We start from the raw sequence: 27,104 nt of genomic DNA, 5'->3' as shown, positions 1-27,104 counted from the left end.
GCCAAGAATTTTTCATGCTCTCCCTTTGCTTTCCTAATATCCTTTTTAATTGCACCCCTGCACTTTCTATACTGCTCTAAAGGTTCTGGAGTATTTACCCCTCGGTATCTGTCATACGCCACCCTTTTTTTCTTTCTCCTACGCTGCATGGTTCTAGACATGGTCACAGTCCGCTCCGCATGGAAAGAGAGGGGAACCAATCCAAACAGAGCCAGTCCTGGAGCAGTTATGCCTCTCGCTACATCCGTCTACAGGTCATTATTCCAGGCTTGTTCTGGAGACTCCTGGCAACCCGATAATAGAAATGGTGCTTCTCTGGGACCAGATCTAACTGAAGCACAAAATGATTATGGACTGAACAATTAGAAAGCTATTTTGAATAAGGTTTAATTTTTTCTTCATCTTTCAAAATAACAAAGGTTCAGGCACTGAGGGCAATTTCCAACCACAGCCCATTGCACAACCTCGCTTCTGTTCCTATATTTAACATATGGGAAATATTTTACATTGTGTTTTACATCTAATCTATACAGACTTCACAGGGATAAAAAGCAGGATGTGAAAGATTTATGCTGAGACCAAGAGATTAAATACTCCTTTTTCTTACCTCATCCTCCAAGTGCAACCTGACATGTGCTTGCAATAAGAGAACATGTGGACTCACTGAAAGTAAAATCATTTTTAAGCTAATGAACAGGTATATGTCGGACTTGGCTCCCCTTTTCCCCAAGTTTACCAAATTCCAAGAACTATCTACTGCTTATTAACTAGCATCAGGAAATCATTACAAACCCCGTTCCCAGTCAGTTGTTGTTGCTTTATACCAGGGCATTCGAGTGTCAGCCGTGGCTCAGTGGGCAGCACTCTCTCTCTTGCCTCTGGCTCAGAAGGTTGTGGGTTCAAGTCCCACTCCAGGGACTTGGCCACATAAAGCTAGGCTGACACTCCAGAGACTTGAGCCTATAATCTAAGGCTGACACTCCCAGTGCAGTGCTGAGGGAGTGCCGCACTGTCGGAGGTGTCATCTTTCAGATGAAACGTTAAACCGAGGCCCCGTCTGCTCCCTCAGGTGGACATAAAAGATCCCAGGGCACTACTTCGAAGAAGAGCAGGAAAGTTATCCCCGGTGTCCTGGGGCCAATATTTATCCCTCAACCAACATAACAAAAACAGATTATCTGGTCATTAACACATTGCTGGTTCTGGGAGCTTGCTGTGCACAATTGGCTGCCATGTTTCCTACATTACAACAGTGACTACACTTCAAAAGTACTTCATTGACTGTAAAGCGCTTTGAGACGGCTGGTAGTCGTGATAGGCGCTATAGAAATGCAAGTCTCTCTTTCTATTCGGACAGGTATTGGGTCAATGCTGTGTATGAGCGGCTATTACTGGGCATCACCTTCACTGCACAAGAAACAGCCCTGTAATTATCACTGTTTTACCCTATAACTAATTAATGTTAAAAGTGTGATAAAAATATATAATTACGTGAGAAGTATTCCTCCAGGAATTGGAGACCGAAATGTTCATCCATAACAGTCGCTGGAGGGGGAATAGTTTGACTCACTGAATTAACACAAACCCTTCAAACGATTCATCTCTTGATCTGGCACAGGACTGCCTGGGGTGAGTTTCACTCCCTTTACCTGGGGTTAACGGGGTTGGGGGGGAGATTACAGGGGTGAACGGGGGGTTATGGACTCAAATTGGGGTCAACAGCCTTAAACCCCCATTCACATTGGTGCCATTTTTAAAGGGTCCTTCCCTCGGGTGTCCAAAGCGCCCGCCTGTTTCCGGCGACAGGCCCTTTTTAATGTGGAAATCGGGTTCCTGTGACGTGTAATTTCATGTTCCAATTCTCTGTGCCCTCCCAGCAGAAAGAATTCTTGGTTTGAAAGGCAGAATTAAGGAGACAGCAACGTGCTGGAAAATACACAAAATTCTAACTCTTGGGGGTAGGGAAATGCCCCAGAGTCCTCGGGAAAATGGATCCCACTCCTTCAGTCATTCCGAAATCTCCCACACCTGTAACCTGGGGACCGTCCACTCTGGACTCTCCGTGCAGTGACAGTGATGAAATGTTGGGTATCGCAGGCCCGTGTCCCGCTGCACTCTCCGTGTAACTCCGTGCCTTCATGTATCAAAGGCTCTATATTCCTGTTTTGCTTTTAAACTGTCAGCTTTTTGGGGTTGTGTTAGCAATTTTGGAAAGAGTGCAAAGGCCTAGCAGTGGGAGCAGGGCCTGGGAGTGGGAGCAGGGGCCTGGGAGTGGGAGCAGGGGCCTGGGAGTGGGAGCAGGGGCCTGGGAGTGGGAGCAGGGGCCTGGGAGTGGGAGCAGGGGCCTGGGAGTGGGAGCAGGACCTGGGAGTGGGAGCAGGGCCTGGGAGTGGGAGCAGGGCCTGGGAGTGGGAGCAGGGGCCTGGGAGTGGGAGCAGGGCCTGGGAGTGGGAGCAGGGCCTGGGAGTGGGAGCAAGGCCTGGGAGTGGGAGCAGGGCCTGGGAGTGGGATTAGGGCCTGGGAGTGGGAACAGGGGCCTGGGAGTGGGAGCAGAGCCTGGGAGTGGGAACAGGGGCCTGGGAGTGGGAGCAGGGGCCTGGGAGTGGGAACAGGGGCCTGGGAGTGGGAGCAGGGCCTGGGAGTGGGAACAGGGGCCTGGGAGTGGGAACAGGGGCCTGGGAGTGGGAACAGGGGCCTGGGAGTGGGAACAGGGGCCTGGGAGTGGGAACAGGGGCCTGGGAGTGGGAGCAGGGCCTGGGAGTGGGAACAGGGGCCTGGGAGTGGGAACAGGGGCCTGGGAGTGGGAACAGGGGCCTGGGAGTGGGAACAGGGGCCTGGGAGTGGGATTAGGGCCTGGGAGTGGGAACAGGGGCCTGGGAGTGGGAGCAGAGCCTGGGAGTGGGAACAGGGGCCTGGGAGTGGGAACAGGGGCCTGGGAGTGGGAACAGGGGCCTGGGAGTGGGAGCAGGGCCTGGGAGTGGGAACAGGGGCCTGGGAGTGGGAACAGGGGCCTGGGAGTGGGATTAGGGCCTGGGAGTGGGAACAGGGGCCTGGGAGTGGGAACTGGGGCCTGGGAGTGGGAACAGGGCCTGGGAGTGGGAGCAGGGCCTGGGAGTGGGAACAGGGGCCTGGGAGTGGGAGCAGGGCCTGGGAGTGGGAGCAGGGCCTGGGAGTGGGAGCAGGGCCTGGGAGTGGGAGCAGGGGCCTGGGAGTGGGAGCAGGGCCTGGGAGTGGGAGCAGGGCCTGGGAGTGGGAGCAGGGCCTAGCAGTGGGAGCAGGGCCTGGGAGTGGGAGCAGGGCCTGGGAGTGGGAGCAGGGGCCTGGGAGTGGGAGCAGGGGCCTGGGAGTGGGAGCAGGGCCTGGGAGTGGGAGCAGGGCCTGGGAGTGGGAGCAGGGCCTGGGAGTGGGAGCAGGGCCTGGGAGTAGGAGCAGGGCCTGGGAGTGGGATTAGGGGCCTGGGAGTGGGAACAGGGCCTGGGAGTGGGAACAGGGCCTGGGAGTGGGAGCAGGGCCTGGGAGTGGGAGCAGGGCCTGGGAGTGGGAGCAAGGCCTGGGAGTGGGAGCAAGGCCTGGGAGTGGGAGCAGGGCCTGGGAGTGGGAGCAGGGCCTGGGAGTGGGATTAGGGCCTGGGAGTGGGAGTAGGGCCTGGGAGTGGGAACAGGGGCCTGGGAGTGGGAGCAGGGCCTGGGAGTGGGAGTAGGGGCCTGGGAGTGGGAACAGGGGCCTGGGAGTGGGAGCAGGGCCTGGGAGTGGGATTAGGGCCTGGGAGTGGGAGTAGGGCCTGGGAGTGGGAACAGGGGCCTGGGAGTGGGAACAGGGGCCTGGGAGTGGGAACAGGGGCCTGGGAGTGGGAGCAGGGCCTGGGAGTGGGAACAGGGGCCTGGGAGTGGGATTAGGGCCTGGGAGTGGGAACAGGGGCCTGGGAGTGGGAACAGGGCCTGGGAGTGGGAGCAAGGCCTGGGAGTGGGAACAGGGGCCTGGGAGTGGGAGCAGGGCCTGGGAGTGGGAACAGGGGCCTGGGAGTGGGAACAGGGGCCTGGGAGTGGGAGCAAGGCCTGGGAGTGGGAGCAGGGCCTGGGAGTGGGAGCAAGGCCTGGGAGAGGGAGCAAGGCCTGGGAGTGGGAACAGGGCCTGGGAGTGGGAACAGGGGCCTGGGAGTGGGAACAGGGGCCTGGGAGTGGGATTAGGGCCTGGGAGTGGGAACAGGGGCTTGGGAGTGGGAGCAGAGCCTGGGAGTGGGAGCAGGGCCTGGGAGTGGGAACAGGGGCCTGGGAGTGGGAACAGGGGCCTGGGAGTGGGAACAGGGGCCTGGGAGTGGGAGCAGGGCCTGGGAGTGGGAACAGGGGCCTGGGAGTGGGAACAGGGGCCTGGGAGTGGGAACAGGGGCCTGGGAGTGGGATTAGGGCCTGGGAGTGGGAACAGGGGCCTGGGAGTGGGAACTGGGGCCTGGGAGTGGGAACAGGGGCCTGGGAGTGGGAGCAAGGCCTGGGAGTGGGAGCAAGGCCTGGGAGTGGGAGCAGGGCCTGGGAGTGGGAGCAGGGCCTGGGAGTGGGAGCAGGGGCCTGGGAGTGGGAGCAGGGCCTGGGAGTGGGAGCAGGGGCCTGGGAGTGGGAGCAGGGCCTGGGAGTGGGAACAGGGGCCTGGGAGTGGGAGCAGGGCCTGGGAGTGGGAGCAGGGCCTGGGAATGGGAGCAGGGCCTGGGAGTGGGAGCAGGGGCCTGGGAGTGGGAGCAGGGCCTGGGAGTGGGAGCAGGGCCTGGGAGTGGGAGCAAGGCCTGGGAGTGGGAGCAGGGCCTGGGAGTGGTAGCAGGGCCTGGGAGTGGGAGCAAGGCCTGGGAGTGGGAGCAGGGCCTGGGAGTGGGAACAGGGGCCTGGGAGTGGGAGCAAGGCCTGGAAGTGGGAGCAAGGCCTGGGAGTGGGAGCAGGGCCTGGGAGTGGGAGCAGGGCCTGGGAGTGGGAGCAGGGCCTGGGAGTGGGAGCAGGGCCTGGGAGTGGGAGCAGGGCCTGGGAGTGGGAACAGGGGCCTGGGAGTGGGAGCAAGGCCTGGGAGTGGGAGCAAGGCCTGGGAGTGGGAGCAGGGCCTGGGAGTGGGAGCAAGGCCTGGGAGTGGGAGCAAGGCCTGGGAGTGGGATTAGGGCCTGGGAGTGGGAACAGGGGCCTGGGAGTGGGAACAGGGGCCTGGGAGTGGGATTAGGGCCTGGGAGTGGGAACAGGGGCCTGGGAGTGGGAGCAGGGCCTGGGAGTGGGAACAGGGGCCTGGGAGTGGGAACAGGGGCCTGGGAGTGGGATTAGGGCCTGGGAGTGGGAACAGGGGCCTGGGAGTGGGAACAGGGGCCTGGGAGTGGGAGCAGGGCCTGGGAGTGGGAACAGGGGCCTGGGAGTGGGAGCAGGGCCTGGGAGTGGGAACAGGGGCCTGGGAGTGGGAACAGGGCCTGGGAGTGGGAGCAGGGCCTGGGAGTGGGAGCAAGGCCTGGGAGTGGGAGCAGGGCCTGGGAGTGGGAACAGGGCCTGGGAGTGGGAACAGGGGCCTGGGAGTGGGAGCAGGGCCTGGGAGTGGGAACAGGGGCCTGGGAGAGGGAGCAAGGCCTGGGAGAGGGAGCTGGGCCTGGGAGTGGGAACAGGGGCCTGGGAGTGGGAGCAGGGCCTGGGAGTGGGAGCAGGGCCTGGGAGTGGGAGCAGGGCCTGGGAGTGGGAACAGGGGCCTGGGAGTGGGAGCAGGGCCTGGGAGTGGGAGCAAGGCCTGGGAGTGGGAGCTGGGCCTGGGAGTGGGAACAGGGGCCTGGGAGTGGGAACAGGGGCCTGGGAGTGGGAGCAGGGCCTGGGAGTGGGAGCAGGGCCTGGGAGTGGGAGCAGGGCCTGGGAGTGGGAGCAAGGCCTGGGAGAGGGAGCTGGGAGTGGGAGCAGTGCCTGGGAGTGGGAGCAGGGCCTGGGAGTGGGAGTCGGGGCCTGGGAGTGGGAGCAGGGACTGGGAGTGGGAGCTAGGCCTGGGAGTGGGAACAGGGGCCTGGGAGAGGGAGCTGGGAGTGGGAGAGGGAGCTGGGAGTGGGAGCAGTGCCTGGGAGTGGGAGTCGGGGCCTGGGAGTGGGAGCAGGGACTGGGAGTGGGAGTCGGGGCCTGGGAGTGGGAGCAGGGACTGGGAGTGGGAGTCGGGGCCTGGGAGTGGGAGCAGGGACTGGGAGTGGGAGCAGGGACTGGGAGAGGGAGCAGGGCCTGGGAGTGGGAGCAGGGCCTGGGAGAGGGAGCTGGGAGTGGGAGCAGGGGCCTGGGAGTGGGAGCAGGGCCTGGGAACGGGCCCCTCTGTCATTTCAACCAGGGCGTTGCAGGAAAGGTTTAACAGGCAGTTTAAAGGAAAGGCTGAAGGAAAGTAACCAGTACACAGTCTGGAAACTCTGGGGTTCAATGAGCTGGGAAAGTACTTCAGCGATTAAACGGTCCTAATGGTGCAATGAAGTGCCTGCCAATTAGGAGAACAAACAGGAACAAGCGTTGAGAAAGCTGAGGCAAACTGATCACCTTAGGGTGCCAATTATAGGCTCAGGACAGAGAAGATGATTGAAAGCAGAGACGGAACAAGCTGCACACTGAGTGGGAGGCAGTGCAGCATTGTTTAATCCACGGGTTAAAGAAACCCTGTCAACTGTAAGGAACAAATTTGCAAGTCACTCAGAGCTGCTTCAGAAGTGGAATAAATATCCTGGTCTAATCTATTTATATAACTGACATCTCACAGAGCTTTGTTCAAAAATGTGAAGTATTTTTATCTTGAAGCTCCGCCGTTAGGATACACAGGCCGTGCTTGATGCTCGGTCCGTGCTGAGGCAGCTGGCCTCTGCCGGGTCAGTACAAAGGTGGTCAGGACAGTCACCCTTGGGCAGAGAACAGGAAAACCGTCCGGAATCCCAGCTCCCGCTCGCTGTCCAGTGACTGCTGCTGGAAACTGCGCGCGTGGCCAGCTGGTGCGGACTAGACCGGCTGTGAGGCACTCCTGGCCGAATAGACCTGGTGCCAGGTGAGGAACGTTCACGTGGCTGAGGTAGGGGAGAGCGGCCAACACCCATGGAACTGTTCCCCCAGCGGAAAGGACTGTTATGGGCCGGTTTTATCCTGCACAGATAAGAACATAAGAAATAAGAAGTAGGAGTTGGTCATACAGCCCCTCGAGCCTGCTCTGCCATTTAATAAGATCATGGCTGATCACCGACCTCAACTCCACTTTTCTGCCTGATCTCCATATCCCTCGATTCCCCTAGAGTCCAAAAGTCTATCGATCTCAGCCTTGAATATACTCAATGACTGAGGCTCCACAGCCCTCTGGGGCAGAGAATTCCTAAGATCACGAAGTATTATTACAAAAGGATTGGAGTATAAGAGTAAGGAAGTCTTGCTGCAATTATACAGGGCCCTGGTGAGACCACACCTGGAGTATTGTGGACAGTTTTGGTCTCCTTACCTAAGGAAGGATATACTTGCCATAGAGGGAGTGCAACGAAGGTTCACCAGACTGGTTCCTGGGATGGGGGGATTGTCCTATGAGGAGAGATTGAGTAGACTCGGCCTATATTCTCTAGAGTTTAGAAGAATGAGAGATGATCTCATTGAAACAGACAAAATTCTTACAGGGCTTGACAGGGTAGATGCAGGGAGGATGTTTCCCCTGGCTGGGGAGTCTAGAACCAGGGGTCACAGTCTCAGAATAAGGGGTCGGCCATTTAGGACTGAGATGAGGAGAATGTTCTTCACTGAGGGTGGTGAATTTTTGGAATTCTCTACCCCAGAGGGCTGTGGAGGCTCAGTCGTTGAGTATATTCAAGACAGAGATCGATAGATTTTTGGACTCTAGGGGAATCAAAGGATATGGGGATTGGGCGGGAAAGTGGAGATGAGGTAGAAGATCAGCCATGGTCTTATTGAATGGCGGAGCGGGCTCGAGGGGCCAAATGGCCGACTCCTGCTCCTATTTCTTATGTTTTTATGTTCTTATGTGGTTATAAACATGAATTGCCGTGGTGAGTGTCAGTGCTCTGTGCAGTTGCCCATTGTCTGACGCTGGTTTGTGTAGTCTGTGGGTCGGAGATGTGTTGCGATGATCCACTTCTTTATTTTTCAGACGTGGAATAAATTCAAGTGTCTGAGACGTCAAGTCCTGTGTGTGTGTCCACAGGGTGCTGGTGACAGAGTGTCCGGCACAGCATAACCTACTAAACACCGACCATCCCGACATTCAACCCGCACATCCTCAGCACCCCAGCTACCCGCCTCCTCCACCCCTCACCTCGCCCCGTCTCTTCCATCCCTCGCCCCGCCCCGGCTCCTCCAACCCCGCCCCACCCCGTCTCCTCCATCCCCCACCCATCCCACCTCCTCCACCCCCACCTCGCCTCCTCCATCCCCACCCCACCCGGCTCCTCCAACCCCGCCCCACCCCGTCTCCTCCATCCCCCACCCCACCCCGTCTCCTCCATCCCCCACCCCACCCCGCCTCCTCCATCCCCCACCCCACCCCGTCTCCTCCATCCCCCACCCCGCCTCGCCTCCTCCATCCCCACCCCACCCCGCCTCCTCCATCCCCCACCCCACCCCGTCTCCTCCATCCCCATCCCACCCCACCTCCTCCACCCCCCACCCCACCCCGCCTCCTCCATCCCCCATCCCACCCCACCTCCTCCATCCCCCACCCCACCCCGCCTCCTCCATCCCCACCCCACCTCACCTCCTCCATCCCCCACCCCACCCGTCTCCTCCATCCCCCACCCCACCCCGTCTCCTCCACCCCCATCCCACCCCACCTCCTCCACCCCACCTCGCCTCCTCCATCCCCACCCCACCCCACCTCTCCACCCCCCACCCCACCCCGCCTCCTCCATCCCCCACCCCACCCCGCCTCCTCCATCCCCACCCCACCCCGCCTCCTCCATCCCCCACCCCACCCCGCCTCCTCCATCCCCACCCCGCCTCCTCCATCCCCACCCCACCCCGCCTCCTCCATCCCCACCCCACCCCGCCTCCTCCATCCCCCACCCCACCCCGTCTCCTCCACCCCCACCTCGCCTCCTCCATCCCCCACCCCACCCGTCTCCTCCATCCCTCACCCCACCCCGCCTCCTCCATCCCCCACCCCACCCCGCCTCCTCCACCCCCCACCCCACCTCGCCTCCTCCACCCCTCACCCCACCCCGCCTCCTCCATCCCCCACCCCACCCCGCCTCCTCCACCCCCCACCCCACCTCGCCTCCTCCACCCCCCACCCCACCTCGCCTCCTCCATCCCCACCCCACCCCGCCTCCTCCAACCCCCACCCCACCCCGTCTCCTCCACCCCCACCTCGCCTCCTCCACCCCCACCCCACCTCGCCTCCTCCACCCCCACCCCACCTCGCCTCCTCCACCCACCACCTCGCCTTGCCTCCTCCATCCCCAACCTCGCCTCGCCTCCTCCACCCCCACCTCGCCTCCTCCACCCCCACCCCACCTCGCCTCCTCCACCCCCACCCCACCTCGCCTCCTCCACCCACCACCTCGCCTTGCCTCCTCCATCCCCAACCTCGCCTCGCCTCCTCCACCCCCACCTCGCCTCCTCCATCCCCAACCTCGCCTCGCCTCCTCCATCCCTCACTCTGCCTTGCCTCCTCCACCCCCACCTCGCCTCCTCCATCCCTCGCCCCGCCTCGCCTCCTCCACCCCCACCCCACCTCGCCTCCTCCACCCCCCACCTCACCTCGCCTCCTCCACCCCCACCTCGCCTCCTCCATCCCCCACCCCACCTCGCCTCCTCCACCCCACCCCACCTCGCCTCCTCCACCCCCACCTCGCCTCCTCCATCCCCCACCCCACCTCGCCTCCTCCAGCCCACCCCACCTCGCCTCCTCCACCGTCCACCCCAGCTACCTCGCCTCCTCCATCCCTCACCTCACCTCGCCTCCTCCACCCCCCACCCCACCTCGCCTCCTCCATCCCCACCCCACCTCGCCATCTCTTCCATTACAACAACAACTTGTATTTATATGGCGCCTTTAACACAGTAAAATGTCCCAAGGTGCTTCACAGGAACATTATAAAACAAAATTTGACACCGAGGAGAGATTCGGGTCGGAATCAAAAGCTTGGTCAAAGAGGTAGGTTTTAGGGAGCGTCTTAAAGGAGGAGAGAAAGGCAGAGAGGTTTAGGGAGGGAATTCCAGAGCTTGGTGCCCAGGCAGCTGAAGGCACGGCCGCCAATGGTGGAGCGATTTATAATCAGGGATCCTCAAGAGGGCAGAATTAGAGGAGCGCAGATATCTTGGGGGGTTGTGGGGCTGGAGGAGATTACAGAGATAGGGAGGGGCGAGGCCATGGAGGGATTTGAAAACAAGGATGAAAATTTTAAAATCGAGGTGTTGCTTAACTGGGAGCCAATGTAGGTCAGCGAGCACAGGGGAGATGGACGAACGGGACTTGGTGCGAGTTAGGACACCTCAAGTTTGGATAGGGTAAAACCTATCCTCCTTGAAGCATGAAAGAATGATCAGCAGAACTGATGCCAAACCAATGAAGGACTGTGGAGATGACCTTCACTGGGAGTGACATGTGGTGCCTACTCCGAAAACTTTCCAGGGGAAGGGCCCAGTCCCACAGAGCCCTTCCCCCGGTGCCCTGTGGGACTGGGCCCTTCCCCCGGTGCCCTGTGGGACTGAGCCCTTCCCCCGGTGCCCTGTGGGACTGGGCCCTTCCCCCGGTGCCCTGTGGGACTGGGCCCTTCCCCCGGTGTCCTGTGGGACTGGACCCTTCCCCCGGTGCCCTGTGGGACTGGGCCCTTCCCCCGGTGCCCTGCCCTGTGGGACTGGGCCCTCCCCCCGGTGTCCTGCCCTGTGGGACTGGGCCTTTCCCCCGGTGCCCTGTGGGACTGGGCCCTTCCCCCGGTGCCCTGCCCTGTGGGACTGGGCCCTCCCCCCGGTGTCCTGCCCTGTGGGACTGGGCCTTTCCCCCGGTGCCCTGTGGGTCTGGGCCCTTTCCCCGGTGCCCTGTGGGACTGGGCCCTTTCCCCAGTGCCCTGTGGGACTGGGCCCTTCCACCGGAGTCCTGTGGGGCTGGGCCCTTCCCCCGGTGTCCTGTGGGACTGGGCCCTTCCCCCGGTGCCCTGCCCTGTGGGACTGGGCCCTTCCCCTGGTGCCCTGTGGGACTGGGCCCTTGCACCGGTGTCCTGTGGGACTGGGCCCTTCCCCCGGTGTCCTGTGGGACTGGGCCCTTCCCCCAGTGTCCTGCCCTGTGGGACTGGGCCCTTCCCCCGGTGCCCTGTGGGACTGGGCCCTTCCCCCGGTGCCCTGTGGGACTGGGCCCTTCCCCCGGTGCCCTGTGGGACTGGACCCTTCCCCCGGTGTCCTGTGGGACTGGACCCTTCCCCCGGTGCCCTGTGGGACTGGGCCCTTCCCCCGGTGCCCTGCCCTGTGGGACTGGGCCCTTCCCCTGGTGCCCTGTGGGACTGGGCCCTTCCCCTGGTGCCCTGTGGGACTGGGCCCTTCCCCCGGTGCCCTGTGGGACTGGGCCCTTCCCCCGGTGCCCTGCCCTGTGGGACTGGGCCCTTCCCCTGGTGCCCTGTGGGACTGGGCCCTTCCCCTGGTGCCCTGTGGGACTGGGCCCTTCCCCCGGAGCCCTGTGGGACTGGGCCCTTCCCCCGGTGTCCTGCCCTGTGGGGCTGGGCCCTCCCCCCGGTGTCCTGTGGGACTGGGCCCTTCCCCTGGTGCCCTGTGGGACTGGGCCCTTCCCCCGGTGTCCTGTGGGACTGGGCCCTTCCCCTGGTGCCCTGTGGGACTGGGCCCTTCCCCCGGTGTCCTGTGGGACTGGGCCCTCCCCCCGGTGTCCTGCCCTGTGGGACTGGGCCCTTCCCCCGGTGCCCTGTGGGACTGGGCCCTTCCCCCGGTGCCCTGTGGGACTGGGCCCTTCCCCCGGTGTCCTGTGGGACTGGGCCCTTCCCCTGGTGCCCTGTGGGACTGGGCCCTTCCCCTGGTGCCCTGTGGGACTGGGCCCTTCCCCCGGTGCCCTGTGGGACTGGGCCCTTCCCCCGGTGCCCTGTGGGACTGGGCCCTTCCCCCGGTGCCCTGTGGGACTGGGCCCTTCCCCCGGTGCCCTGTGGGACTGGGCCCTTCCCCCGGTGCCCTGTGGGACTGGGCCCTTCCCCCGGTGCCCTGTGGGACTGGGCCCTTCCCCCGGTGCCCTGTGGGACTGGGCCCTTCCCCCGGTGCCCTGCCCTGTGGGACTGGGCCCTCCCCCCGGTGTCCTGCCCTGTGGGACTGGGCCTTTCCCCCGGTGCCCTGTGGGACTGGGCCCTTCCCCCGGTGCCCTGCCCTGTGGGACTGGGCCCTCCCCCCGGTGTCCTGCCCTGTGGGACTGGGCCTTTCCCCCGGTGCCCTGTGGGTCTGGGCCCTTTCCCCGGTGCCCTGTGGGACTGGGCCCTTTCCCCAGTGCCCTGTGGGACTGGGCCCTTCCACCGGAGTCCTGTGGGGCTGGGCCCTTCCCCCGGTGTCCTGTGGGACTGGGCCCCTCCCCCGGTGCCCTGTGGGACTGGGCCCTTCCCCCGGTGTCCTGTGGGACTGGGCCCTTCCCCCGGTGCCCTGTGGGACTGGACCCTTCCCCCGGTGTCCTGTGGGACTGGACCCTTCCCCCGGTGCCCTGTGGGACTGGGCCCTTCCCCCGGTGCCCTGCCCTGTGGGACTGGGCCCTTCCCCTGGTGCCCTGTGGGACTGGGCCCTTGCACCGGTGTCCTGTGGGACTGGGCCCTTCCCCCGGTGTCCTGTGGGACTGGGCCCTTCCCCCAGCGTCCTGCCCTGTGGGACTGGGCCCTTCCCCCGGTGCCCTGTGGGACTGGGCCCTTCCCCTGGTGCCCTGTGGGACTGGGCCCTTCCCCCGGTGCCCTGTGGGACTGGGCCCTTCCCCCGGTGCCCTGTGGGACTGGACCCTTCCCCCGGTGTCCTGTGGGACTGGACCCTTCCCCCGGTGCCCTGTGGGACTGGGCCCTTCCCCCGGTGCCCTGCCCTGTGGGACTGAGCCCTTCCCCTGGTGCCCTGTGGGACTGGGCCCTTCCCCTGGTGCCCTGTGGGACTGGGCCCTTCCCCCAGTGCCCTGTGGGACTGGGCCCTTCCCCCGGTGCCCTGCCCTGTGGGACTGGGCCCTTCCCCTGGTGCCCTGTGGGACTGGGCCCTTCCCCTGGTGCCCTGTGGGACTGGGCCCTTCCCCCGGAGCCCTGTGGGACTGGGCCCTTCCCCCGGTGTCCTGCCCTGTGGGGCTGGGCCCTCCCCCCGGTGTCCTGTGGGACTGGGCCCTTCCCCTGGTGCCCTGTGGGACTGGGCCCTTCCCCCGGTGTCCTGTGGGACTGGGCCCTTCCCCTGGTGCCCTGTGGGACTGGGCCCTTCCCCCGGTGTCCTGTGGGACTGGGCCCTCCCCCCGGTGTCCTGCCCTGTGGGACTGGGCCCTTCCCCCGGTGCCCTGTGGGACTGGGCCCTTCCCCCGGTGCCCTGTGGGACTGGGCCCTTCCCCCGGTGTCCTGTGGGACTGGGCCCTTCCCCTGGTGCCCTGTGGGACTGGGCCCTTCCCCCGGTGCCCTGTGGGACTGGGCCCTTCCCCCGGTGCCCTGTGGGACTGGGCCCTTCCCCCGGTGCCCTGTGGGACTGGGCCCTTCCCCCGGTGCCCTGTGGGACTGGGCCCTTCCCCCGGTGCCCTGTGGGACTGGGCCCTTCCCCCGGTGCCCTGTGGGACTGGGCCCTTCCCCCGGTGCCCTGTGGGACTGGGCCCTTCCCCCGGTGCCCTGTGGGACTGGGCCCTTCCCCCGGTGCCCTGTGGGACTGGGCCCTTCCCCTGGTGCCCTGTGGGACTGGGCCCTTCCCCTGGTGCCCTGTGGGACTGGGCCCTTCCCCCGGTGTCCTGTGGGACTGGGCCCTTCCCCCGGTGCCCTGTGGGACTGGGCCCTTCCCCCGGTGTCCTGTGGGACTGGGCCCTTCCCCCGGTGCCCTGTGGGACTGGGCCCTTCCCCCGGTGTCCTGTGGGACTGGGCCCTTCCCCCGGTGTCCTGTGGGTCTGGGCCCTTCCCCCGGTGTCCTGTGGGACTGGGCCCTTCCCCCGGAGCCCTGTGGGACTGGGCCCTTCCCCCGGTGTCCTGCCCTGTGGGACTGGGCCCTCCCCCCCGGTGTCCTGCCCTGTGGGACTGGGCCCTTCCCCCGGTGCCCTGTGGGACTTGGCCTTTCCCCTGGTCCCCTGTGAGACCGCGCCCTTCCCCCGGTGTCCTGTGGGACTGGGCCCTTCCCCCGGTGCCCTGTGGGACTGGGCCCTTCCCCCGGTGCCCTGTGGGACTGGACTCTTCCCCTGCAATACACAATAAACAATAAGCACACCACTTGCTTTGAGGAAGTTGTTGCTGATGTATTTCACAGTTGGGTCTCCTTTACCCGCCAACACTTTCTCCTAATCTATATTTAGAGCCAAGGGTGACAATTTGAAATGGCAGTGATTAGGGATTGAATGGAATGGAGATCTTGCCTGAGTATGGAGAGTCTCTCTCTGGTACAGTACAGCTCTCAGCCTCTCCACATGCTCCAGTAATACTGAACACAGCAGTTAGAAGCTACCGTTTTCAGAACTACAGCTCAATGTCAATCGATCCGACTGACTGAATGGACCTATCAATCAAAGCTAATTCACACTGCAAACTAACCCAACATCAGATGCACAGCACCGTTATCAGGAGTAAAGTGGAAAAATCCTCCTTATTCTGGACTGCACACGGGACAGCGTTTGATCCGACAGTGTAGAGGGAGCTTCACTCTGTATCTAACCCGTGCTGCACCTGCCCTGGGAGTGTTTGATGGGACAGTGTAGAGGGAGCTTTACTCTGTATCTAACCCGTGCTGTACCTGCCCTGGGAGTGTTTGATGGGACAGTGTAGAGCGAGCTTTACTCTGTATCTAACCCCGTGCTGTACCTGCCCTGGGAGTGTTTGATGGGACAGTGTAGAGAGAGCTTTACTCTGTATCTAACCCACGCTGTACCTGCCCTGGGAGTGTTTGATGGGACAGTGTAGAGGGAGCTTTACTCTGTATCTAACCCGTGCTGTACCTGCCCTGGGAGTGTTTGATGGGACAGTGTAGAGGGAGCTTTACTCTGTATCTAACCAATGCTGAACCTGCCCTGGGAGTGTTTGATGGGACAGTGTAGACGGAGCTTTACTCTGTATCTAACCCATGCTGTAACTGCCCTGGGAGTGTTTGATGGGACAGTGTAGAGGGGGCTTTACTCTGTATCTAACCCATGCTGTACCTGCCCTGGGAGTGTTTGATGGGACAGTGTAGAGGGAGCTTTACTCTGTATCTAACCCCGTGCTGTACCTGCCCTGGGAGTGTTTGATGGGACAGTGTAGAGGGAGCTTTACTCTGTATCTAACCCGGGCTGTACCTGCCCTGGGAGTGTTTGATGGGACAGTGTAGAGGGAGCTTTACTCTGTATCTAACCCGTGCTGTACCTGCCCTGGGAGTGTTTGATGGGACAGTGTAGAGGGAGCTTTACTCTGTATCTAACCCGTGCTGTACCTGCCCTGGGAGTGTTTGATGGGACAGTGTAGAGGGAGCTTTACTCTGTATCTAACCCGTGCTGTACCTGCCCTGGGAGTGTTTGATGGGACAGTGTAGAGGGAGCTTTACTCTGTATCTAACCCGTGCTGTACCTGCCCTGGGAGTGTTTGAAGGGACAGTGTAGAGGGAGCTTTCATTTTTATCTAACCTGTGCTGTACCTGGCCTGGGAGTGTTCGACGGGAAAGTGTAGAGGGAGCTTTACTCTGTATCTAACCCGTGCTGTACCTGCCCTGGGAGTGTTTGATGAGACAGTGTAGAGCGAGCTTTACTCTGTATCTAACCCGTGCTGTACCTGCCCTGGGAGTGTTTGATGGGACAGTGTAGAGGGAGCTTTACTCTGTATCTAACCCATGCTGTACCTGCCCTGGGAGTGTTTGATGGGACAGTGTAGAGGGAGCTTTACTCTGTATCTAACCCGTGCTGTACCTGGCCTGGGAGTGTTCGACGGGAAAGTGTAGAGGGAGCTTTACTCTGTATCTAACCCGTGCTGTACCTGCCCTGGGAGTGTTTGATGGGACAGTGTAGAGGGAGCTTTACTCTGTATCTAACCCGTGCTGTACCTGCCCTGGGAGTGTTTGATGGGACAGTGTAGAGGGAGCTTTACTCTGTATCTAACCCCATGCTGTACATGCCCTGGGAGTGTTTGATGGGACAGTGTAGAGGGAGCTTTACTCTGTATCTAACCCCGTGCTGTACATGCCCTGGGAGTGTTTGATGGGACAGTGTAGAGGGAGCTTTACTCTGTATCTAACCCGTGCTGTACCTGCCCTGGGAGTGTTTGATGGGACAGTGTAGAGGGAGCTTTACTCTGTATCTAACCCCATGCTGTACATGCCCTGGGAGTGTTTGATGGGACAGTGTAGAGGGAGCTTTACTCTGTATCTAACCCGTGCTGTACATGCCCTGGGAGTGTTTGATGGGACAGTGTAGAGGGAGCTTTACTCTGTATCTAACCCGTGCTGTACCTGCCCTGGGAGTGTTTGACGGGACAGTGTAGAGGGAGCTTTACTCTGTATCTAACCCGTGCTGTACCTGCCCTGGGAGTGTTTGATGGGACAGTGTAGAGGGAGCTTTACTCTGTATCCAACCTGTGCTGTACCTGCCCTGGGAGTGTTTGATGGGACAGTGTAGAGGGAGCTTTACTCTGTATCTAAGCCGTGCTGTACCTGCCCTGGGAGTGTTTGAAGGGACAGTGTAGAGGGAGCTTTACTCTGTATCTAACCCGTGCTGTACCTGCCCTGGGAGTGTTTGATGGGACAGTGTAGAGGGAGCTTTACTCTGTAGCTAAAAATGATGTGTTTTTGCCTGGTGTATGTTCGTGGCTGTCTCTTTAAATGCACTCACAAGCAGTTTAAGTCGGAGCGAGTGCTGCTCAGGTTCCTGCACCTTTCGTACTTTGATACGTTTATCGGGTGCCTGGACTGAGGGACCGAGTAGCCAGGCTGACTTTGAACAAACACAGGTGATGTGATTTGTTTAGTTGAATGAATGACAGCTAATTATTTTCAATCCAACTGTCAATTATGAAAAGGGTTTTAAAGTGGCTTGCTCTGTTCTTTGAGTTAAACTATCAGAAGGTGTCCCAAACAATTGGAAACTTTACAGGAACATATTTGGTGGACTAGCTGACTCCCGTAGTCAGAAATGACTGTAAGAAAGAGAAGGGCTTTGTTGATCGAAGTTATCGCTAAAAGAAAGAGCTTGCATGTCTACAGCGCCTTTTACAATCTCAGGGCATCCCAAAGCGCTTCACAGCCAATGAAGTGGAGTTGCTGTTGTAATGTAGGAAACGCAGCAGCCAATTTGCGCACAGCAAGCTCCCACAAACAATGACCAGATAATCTGTTTTAGTGATGTTGGTTGAGGGATTGTAGATGTTGGACAGGACACTGGTGATAACTTCCCTGGTCTTCACTGAATAGTGCCATGGGATCTTTTACATCCACCTGGGAGAGCAGAGTGGGTCGTGGTTTAAGGACTCATCCAAAAGACGGCACCTATGCCAGTTTAGTACTCCCTCAGTACTGCCCCTCCGACAGTGCGGCGCTCCCTCAGTACTGTCCCTCCGACAGTGCAGCGCTCCCTCAGTACCGCCCCTCCGACAGTGCGGCGCTCCCTCAGTACCACCCCTCCGACAGTGCAGCGCTCCTTCAGTATTGCCCCTCCGACAGTGCAGCACTCCCTCAGTACTGCCCCTCCGACAGTGCGGCACTCCCTCAGTACTGCCCCTCCGACAGTGCGGCGCTCCCTCAGTACTGCCCCTCCGACAGTGCGGCGCTCCCTCAGTACCGCCCCTCCGACAGTGCGGCGCTCCCTCAGTACCGCCCCTCCGACCGTGTGGCGCTGCCTCAGTACTGCCCCTCCGACAGTGCAGCGCTCCCTCAGTACTGCCCCTCCGACAGTGCGGCGATCCCTCAGTACTGCCCCTCCGACAGTGCAGCACTCCTTCAGTACTGTTCCTCCGACAGTGCAGCGCTATTAGTACTGCCCCTCCGACAGTGCAGCGCTCGCTCAGTACTGCCCCTCCGACAGTGCGGTGCTCCCTCAGTACCGCCCCTCCGACAGTGTGGCGCTGCCTCAGCACTGCCCCTCCGACAGTGCAGCGCTACCTCAGTACTGCCCCTGCGACAGTGCGGCGCTCCCTCAGTACTGCCTCTCCGACAGTGCAGCGCTCCCTCAGTACCGCCCCTCCGACAGTGCAGCGCTCCCTCAGTACCGCCCCTCCGACAGTGTGGCGCTGCCTCAGTACTGCCCCTCCGACAGTGCAGCGCTCCCTCAGTACTGCCTCTCCGACAGTGTGGCGATCTCTCAGTACTGCCCCTCCGACAATGCGGCACTCCTTCAGTACTGCCCCTCCGACAGTGCAGCACTCCTTCAGTACTGCCCCTCCGACAGTGCAGCGCTCCCTCAGTACTGCCCCTCCGACAGTGCGGCGCTCCCTCAGTACCGCCCCTCCGACAGTGCGGTGCTCCCTCAGTACCGCCCCTCCGACAGTGTGGCGCTGCCTCAGTACGTCCCTCCGACAGTGAAGCGCTCCCTCAGTACTGCCCCTCTGACAGTGCAGCGCTCCCTCTGTACTGCCCCTCCGACAGTGCGCGCTCCCTCAGTACCGCCCCTCCGACAGTGCGGTTCTCCCTCAGTACTGCCCCTCTGACAGTGCTGCATTCCCTCAGTACTGCCCCTCCGACAGTGCGGCGCTCCCTCAGTACTGCCCCTCCGACAGTGCGGCGCTCCCTCAGTACTGCCCCTCCGACAGTGCAGCACTCCCTCAGTACGGCCCTCCGACAGTGCAGCCCTCCCTCAGTACTGCCCCTCCGACAGTCCAGTGCTCCCTCAGCACTGCCCCTCCCACAGTGCGGCACTCCCTCAGCACTGCCCCTCCGACAGTGCGGCGCTCCCTCAGTACTGCCCCTCCGACAGTGCAGCACTCCCTCAGTACCGCCCCTCCGACAGTGTGGTGCTGCCTCAGTACGTCCCTCTGACAGTGCAGCGCTCCCTCAGTACTGCCCCTCTGACAGTGCGGCGCTCCCTCTGTACTGCCCCTCCGACAGTGCGCGCTCCCTCAGTACCGCCCCTCCGACAGTGTGGTTCTCCCTCAGTACTGCCCCTCCGACAGTGCTGCATTCCCTCAGTACTGCCCCTCCGACAGTGCGGCGCTCCCTCAGCACCGCCCCTCCGACAGTGCGGCGCTCCCTCAGGGCCGCCCCTCCGGCAGTGTGGCGCTCCCTCAGTACTGCCCCTCCGACAGTGCGGCGCTCCCTCAGTACCGCCCCTCCGACAGTGCGGCGCTCCCTCAGGGCCGCCCCTCCGACAGTGTGGCGCTGCCTCAGTACTGCCCCTCCGACAGTGCAGCGCTCCTTCAGTATTGCCCCTCCGACAGTGCAGCACTCCTTCAGTACTGCCCCTCCAACAGTGCAGCGCTCCCTCAGTACTGCCCCTCCGACAGTGCGGCACTCCCTCAGTACTGCCCCTCCGACAGTGCGGCGCTCCCTCAGTACTGCCCCTCCGACAGTGCGGCGCTCCCTCAGTACCGCCCCTCCGACAGTGCGGCGCTCCCTCAGTACCGCCCCTCCGACCGTGTGGCGCTGCCTCAGTACTGCCCCTCCGACAGTGCAGTGCTCCCTCAGTACTGCCCCTCCGACAGTGCGGCGATCCCTCAGTACTGCCCCTCCGACAGTGCAGCACTCCTTCAGTACTGTCCCTCCGACAGTGCAGCGCTATTAGTACTGCCCCTCCGACAGTGCAGCGCTCCCTCAGTACTGCCCCTCCGACAGTGCGGTGCTCCCTCAGTACCGCCCCTCCGACAGTGTGGCGCTGCCTCAGCACTGCCCCTCCGACAGTGCAGCGCTGCCTCAGTACTGCCCCTGCGACAGTGCGGCGCTCCCTCAGTACTGCCTCTCCGACAGTGCAGCGCTCCCTCAGTACCGCCCCTCCGACAGTGCGGCGCTCCCTCAGTACCGCCCCTCCGACAGTGTGGCGCTGCCTCAGTACTGCCCCTCCGACAGTGCAGCGCTCCCTCAGTACTGCCTCTCCGACAGTGTGGCGATCTCTCAGTACTGCCCCTCCGACAATGCGGCACTCCTTCAGTACTGCCCCTCCGACAGTGCAGCACTCCTTCAGTACTGCCCCTCCGACAGTGCAGCGCTCCCTCAGTACTGCCCCTCCGACAGTGCGGCGCTCCCTCAGTACCGCCCCTCCGACAGTGTGGCGCTGCCTCAGTACGTCCCTCCGACAGTGAAGCGCTCCCTCAGTACTGCCCCTCTGACAGTGCGGCGCTCCCTCTGTACTGCCCCTCCGACAGTGCGCGCTCCCTCAGTACCGCCCCTCCGACAGTGCGGTTCTCCCTCAGTACTGCCCCTCTGACAGTGCTGCATTCCCTCAGTACTGCCCCTCCGACAGTGCGGCGCTCCCTCAGTACTGCCCCTCCGACAGTGCGGCGCTCCCTCAGTACTGCCCCTCCGACAGTGCAGCACTCCCTCAGTACGGCCCTCCGACAGTGCAGCCCTCCCTCAGTACTGCCCCTCCGACAGTCCAGTGCTCCCTCAGCACTGCCCCTCCCACAGTGCGGCACTCCCTCAGTACTGCCCCTCCGACAGTGCGGCGCTCCCTCAGTACTGCCCCTCCGACAGTGCAGCACTCCCTCAGTACCGCCCCTCCGACAGTGTGGTGCTGCCTCAGTACGTCCCTCTGACAGTGCAGCGCTCCCTCAGTACTGCCCCTCTGACAGTGCGGCGCTCCCTCTGTACTGCCCCTCCGACAGTGCGCGCTCCCTCAGTACCGCCCCTCCGACAGTGTGGTTCTCCCTCAGTACTGCCCCTCCGACAGTGCTGCATTCCCTCAGTACTGCCCCTCCGACAGTGCGGCGCTCCCTCAGTACTGCCCCTCCGACAATGCGACGATCCCTCAGCACTGCACTGGGAGTGTCGGACTGGATTATGTGCTCGAGTCTCTGGAGTGGGGCGTTCTGAGTCCAAGACAAGAATGCTACTCATTGAAGTACGGCTGGCAATCACGGTAACCTTAGCAATTGTTACGAATTGACGAGTGCTTGGTCTTTACACTAACGCTAAGAGTTCCAGTTCCTTAGGCTGATGAGGGACAAATTCAGTAAAAACAAACTGGTTCATCAAAGTCGCATCTAACTCCGTCCTTACTCAAGGCCCACACACGCAGACTTTGCAAGAGCGTGTGATGGAAAATTAGAACAAGTCCGTGTGATCTTGCACTTTGAAACTTTTATTCTGGGCAATATTTGGTGTTAAAAATAATGGCCTATTATTTTGTACCGTTGTCGAGCTGGGTTAGCCTGACTCTCAGCTTGTATCTCTCCTGATTAACAGGCGAGAATTAGATTGAATTAATTTCCTTTAATTGGGAGGGGGGTTGGGGACATTGGGGTGATGAATCAAAGCCGAAAATCTATCACTGAACGAGTCAGTGGGGGCCAAGGATCTCCCGCCCGATAACTCACACAAGTCCTGAAATTGGAAAGGAGTTCTAAGCATTATCAAACCGCACTGCTGACTGGGAGAGATCCTTTATTTATAATGATCACACACTTAAAATAGAATCTTTTCTCTTGTCGCGACGAGTTTACATTATTTTAGGAGTGGAGATGGCTTGAATAAAACCTCAGCATTAAATCGCAGGCACAGGGCAACACACCAAGCACATGAACTGATCGGGGCTTTACATTTTGACTTGGTCTGCTCTGCCTGGCCTCTGTTTTATTTAATATTGTTGTTTTAATATGTATAAAAAGTGCTCTCTAGCTGGATTAGGTGTACACTGGGGGAGGATGACCTATTTCATAGAGTGTGAGCGGAGGCTAATATAGAAAGTTGCAGTGTTTCCGAACGGGGCTTTTCGCTTTGTCTCCCTACACTTTCCGCCGTTTTCCTGAGGGGTACAGTTCCCACCGAGCCCTGGTTGCTCCTCAGTACCTCGCCCGAATGGCCATTTTTCACGTGTGGGCCTAGACAGTGAGTGTCGGCCGGCCATTCCACCATGGGGGCATCAGAGAGCAGCTCGATCCTGTCCTCATCTGACATGTATGCACTTTCCCTGTGGGGGCTGCGGGCTGATTTCCCCTCTCAAGGCCTCAGACAATGTGGCTTATAATGGCTGAGACCAGAGAGGGGCATTGCCATGGCTTCTGGGATCATCCTGCTCTACATTGCTCGTTGCTCTGCTGGGGGGCCATTTCCCCAATCAGCCATTGCGGCAACTGGAGTTCATCTTTCAATAAACTTATACCATTTTTTTCCGAAATAGGCACCACGAGACAAGCCTTTGTCTGTCGAGAGGGAAAGAGGAAGGGAGAGAGAGAGCACGGGAGGGAGAGAGCGCGGAAAGGAGGGAGGAAGAAAGGGAGGGTGGGAGATGGGAGGGGAGAGATGGAGGGAGGGAGGAAGGGAGAGAGAGAGCACGGGAGGGAGACAGAGCGGAAAGGAGGGAGGAAGAGAGAGAGGGTGGGAGGGAGGGAGGGGAGAGAGGGAGGGAGGGCAGGAGGGAGAGAGGAAGGGAGAGAGAGAGCACGGGAGGGAGAGAGCGCGGAAAGGAGGGAGGAAGAGAGAGAGGGTGGGAGGGAGGGAGGGGAGAGAGGGAGGGAGGGCAGGAGGGAGAGAGGAAGGGAGAGAGAGAGCACGGGAGGGAGAGAGCACGGAAAGGAGGGAGGAAGCGAGAGAGGGTGGGAGGGAGGGAGGGGAGAGAGGGAGGGAGGGCAGGAGGGAGAGAGGAAGGGAGGGAGAGAGGGTGGGAGGGAGGGAATGGAGAGATGGAGGAAGGGAGGGAGCTGGAGGGAGGGAAGGATGGAGAGAGAGCTGGAGGGAGGAAGGGACAAACTCGAGTCACATCTCACTTAAATCACAACGCCGGCACATAGTGACATAATGGTGTCTTTCAAATTGATAACATCATGGATTTGTGTATCTACAAATAAAAACAATAGGTGTCTTTAAGACATTGCCCGTTAAGAGTAATATGTCAGGTCATTGACAACAGGGTTAAGGATATTAAAAGCTTCTCTGCCCCGAGTTACAGCAGTATAAAATATCAAGATGATATAAATCACAAATTGAAAGTACGTTCTGATTTCCAACCCCAACTACCCGGGCGAATTAAGGACCACCTCAGTCCCATTCCTTATCATTCCTGGCAGTAATTGATCAGCCTTAAAGGGACCGAACCATTACGAACAAGCTCCATACTCTCCGATCGAAACAGAGCCTACATCTCAATGCAGAAGGTACTGAGATAAGCACGTTAACCCTTTGATGCACCGATTCAACTGTTTAAAAAGTAAGGCACCAAAAAATACAGCGGGCGCTGGAAGAAATACCGTCACTTTAAAATAATTTAACACAGGCCTGGCTCACATCTGGAGACAGGGGTACACCTCACATCTGGAGACAGGGGTACACCTCACATCTGGAGACAGGGGTACACCTCACATCTGGAGACAGGGGTACACCTCACATCTGGAGACAGGGGTACACCTCACATCTGGAGACAGGGGTACACCTCACATCTGGAGACAGGGGTACACCTCACATCTGGAGACAGGGGTACACCTTACATCTGGCATCAGGGGTACACCTCACATCTGGAGACAGGGGTGCACCTCACATCTGGCATCAGGGGTACACCTCACATCTGGAGACAGGGGTACACCTTACATCTGGCATCAGGGGTACACCTCACATCTGGCATCAGGGGTACACCTCACATCTGGAGACAGGGGTACACCTTACATCTGGAGACAGGGGTACACCTCACATCTGGCGTCAGGGGTACACCTCACATCTGGAGACAGGGGTACACCTTACATCTGGCATCAGGGGTACACCTCACATCTGGAGACAGGGGTACACCTCACATCTGGGATCAGGGGTACACCTCACATCTGGAGACAGGGGTACACCTTACATCTGGAGACAGGGGTACACCTTACATCTGGAGACAGGGGTACACCTTACATTTGGCATCAGGGGTACACCTCACATCTGGCGTCAGGGGTACACCTTACATCTGGAGACAGGGGTACACCTCACATCTGGCGTCAGGGGTACACCTCACATCTGGAGACAGGGGTACACCTCACATCTGGCGTCAGGGGTACACCTCACATCTGGAGACAGGGGTACACCTTACATCTGGCATCAGGGGTACACCTCACATCTGGTGTCAGGGGTACACCTTACATCTGGAGACAGGGGTACACCTCACATCTGGAGACAGGGGTACACCTTACATCTGGCATCAGGGGTACACCTCACATCTGGCGTCAGGTGTGCACCTCACATCTGGAGACAGGGGTACACCTCACATCTGGCGTCAGGGGTACACATCACATCTGGAGACAGGGGTACACCTCACACACCTGGTACAGTTCCACACGACAGTCTCATTTAAACCTTGAACTAATATAGAATTTCTCAATTACTTTCAAAATAGTTAATAGATAGATAGATAGATAGATAGACAGACAGACAGATAGATAGATAGATAGATAATTGGCTGGATAGAGACTGGTATATATACACAGACCATACCCTACTATGCCATTATTCTGCCCATAAAGTGGCATACCATACTCATATCATACCCATACTCTGTCCATGCCCATATTATGCCCATATTATGGCCATTCTGTGTCTATGCTGTGCCCATATTATGGCCATTCTGTGCCTATACTGTGCCCATATTATGGCCATTCTGTACCTATACTGTGCCCATATTATGGCCATACTGTGCCTATACTGTGCCCATATTATGGCCATACTGTGCCTATACTGTGCCCATATTATGGCCATACTGTGCCTATACTGTGCCCATATTATGGCCATTCTGTACCCATACTATGACCATATTATGGCCATACTGTGCCTATACTGTGCCCATATTATGGCCATACTGTGCCTATACTGTGCCCATATTATGGCCATACTGTACCCATACTATGACCATATTATGGCCATACTGTGCCTATACTGTGCCCATATTATGGCCATTCTGTACCCATACTATGACCATATTATGGCCATACTGTGCCTATACTGTGCCCATATTATGGCCATTCTGTACCCATACTATGACCATATTATGGCCATACTGTGCCTATACTGTGCCCATATTATGGCCATTCTATGCCCATACTATGACCATATTATGGCCATACTGTGCCTATACTGTGCCCATATTATGGCCATTCTGTGCCCATACTGTGCCCATATTATGGCCATTCTGTACCCATACTATGACCATATTATGGCCACACTGTGCCCATGCCATGCCCCACAACCTTACCTGTACCATTCCAGCCCCTTGTCATAGTGCCTGTCGAAGAAGTGAGGCTCGGTGCCCAGCGCCCTGACCTCGGGATGGACGCGGATAAATTCCAGCACCGCCCGGGTTCCCCCCTTCTTCACCCCGACGATGATGGCCCGGGGCAGGCGCTTGCTGCCGACCCTGGCGGTGGCGGTGGCGCTCCTGTCCCGCTCCTGGGGAGACGATGGCGGAGACCGGGGGCTGAGGGTCCTGTTGGTGGGAGGAGACAGCCGGAGCCGGTTGTCCTGCTCTTGGCCCCGCTTGCCTGCTCCCTCCCCTGGCTCGGCGTTGGCACAGGACTGGGACCTGTGGAGCAGTTTTTTGCCTGCCCCAGGCTGCAGCAAGTAACAGGCTCGGTCTTCGGGAAAGCCCAAGGGTTTCTGCATGATGGAGTCGCCGCAGAAGATCAGGCTGTAGCACAGGTAGGTGAAGGAGAGCGAGAGGGTGAAGATGAAGAAGAACCTGCGCGTTACCCTGGATGAAGGTGGCACCAGTCTTACTCCCAATCTATATGCCATGTCTCAGGGCAGCTTCTGAGAGGGGCGACAGCATGATCTTGGTCCAGGATCTCGGGGAGATATCTTCGGACATCTGTATTGGAGAGGCTGAGGATGGAGGAGAGGAAATCCTTGGAGTTCTTCACAGCAAAAAGGAGAGGAGGTTAACGGAGGAAAGCTCAGTGTGAGACGGAGGCAAGGTCAGTCCTGGGATCCCAGCTCCCCATCCCAACTCCCAGCTTCCAGGTGCTTCACTCTCGACAGGTTTGTTGGTTCTCTGCTCTTCGAAAAAAGAATCTGACATTGCAGGAGGAACAAACCTCCCTCCACACACAATCTGGAAGCTGGCAGGCTCCCCAGAACCAGGGAAGCTGGCTGTGTGGCTGGTGAGCTGGTCGGACCGCGGGCAGCAATGGGTGCAAGGACTGGGATGGGTTGTCCCACCACACTCACCTCTCCAGGTGTCCGAGCCCAGCTCTGCTCTCGGGCTCAAGCCTTGGCTCCCTCTCCCTTCTCCTGGATTTGGCTGCTAAAGTTGCCCAGGGAATGCCGATGCAGGATCCGAGGGTCTGACACATGAATATTTTAAACGCGCCAGTTCTGCATTTCTGACGCTCGCCGCTCGCATGATTTCCCTCTCCAGCCCGACGCTTCTCCCGATCCGGCAGAAATAAATGAAACGCTGCCGAGCGTGGGGGGGGGGGGGGGGGGGAGCAGGAGGGAAGCGGCAGTCCGGGACCCGTCGCCTCACCCAGGCACTGCCACCTCCCACCATCCAACCAGGGCAGGGAGAGAGGGAGAGACACCGGGGACAGAGACTCAGAGAGAGAGAGAGGAGCCCGGAGACACTGGGCTCGTCACAGAGAGATTCCGGGAGCTGCAGAGAAAAACTGTCTGAGCAGCGAGAGACTTGACATGGGAGGTTTGAGGGGTAAGAGGGGAAAGGGAGGTGAGGGGGATTGTCAAATGTGAGGGGACACTGGAGTTTAGAAGAATGAGAGGGGAGCTCATTGAAACTTATACAATTCTAACAGGACTGGACAGACTAGATGCAGGAAGGATGTTCCCAATGGTCAGGGAGTCCAGAACAAGGGGTCACAGTCTAAGGATAAGAGGAAAGCCATTTAGGACTGAGATGAGGAGGAATTTCTTCACCCAGAGAGTGGTGAACCTGTGGAATTCTCTACCACA

The 27,104-nt window shown here is 59.8% G+C and overlaps 1 protein-coding gene across 1 annotated transcript in view; it reads right to left on the bottom strand.

Annotated features, from left to right (window-relative positions):
- LOC147110268 (heparan sulfate glucosamine 3-O-sulfotransferase 2-like) overlaps positions 1-26,780 on the bottom strand; it is a 168,123-nt gene extending 141,343 nt beyond the window's left edge. The window contains exon 1 of the mRNA XM_086000061.1: positions 25,396-26,780. Within this exon, the coding sequence (XP_085856187.1) occupies positions 25,396-25,934 (539 nt within the window). The 5' untranslated portion in view covers positions 25,935-26,780. The remainder of the gene's footprint in view (positions 1-25,395) is intronic.
- Positions 26,781-27,104: the final 324 nt, after the last annotated feature.

Source organism: Somniosus microcephalus, chromosome 11 (genome assembly GCF_052327205.1).
Source record: "Somniosus microcephalus isolate GS21.2 chromosome 11, FLI_Smic_1.0, whole genome shotgun sequence".
In the NCBI taxonomy this organism is placed as follows: Eukaryota; Metazoa; Chordata; class Chondrichthyes; order Squaliformes; family Somniosidae; genus Somniosus; species Somniosus microcephalus.
This window is presented reverse-complemented; position numbering and strand designations above follow the sequence as displayed.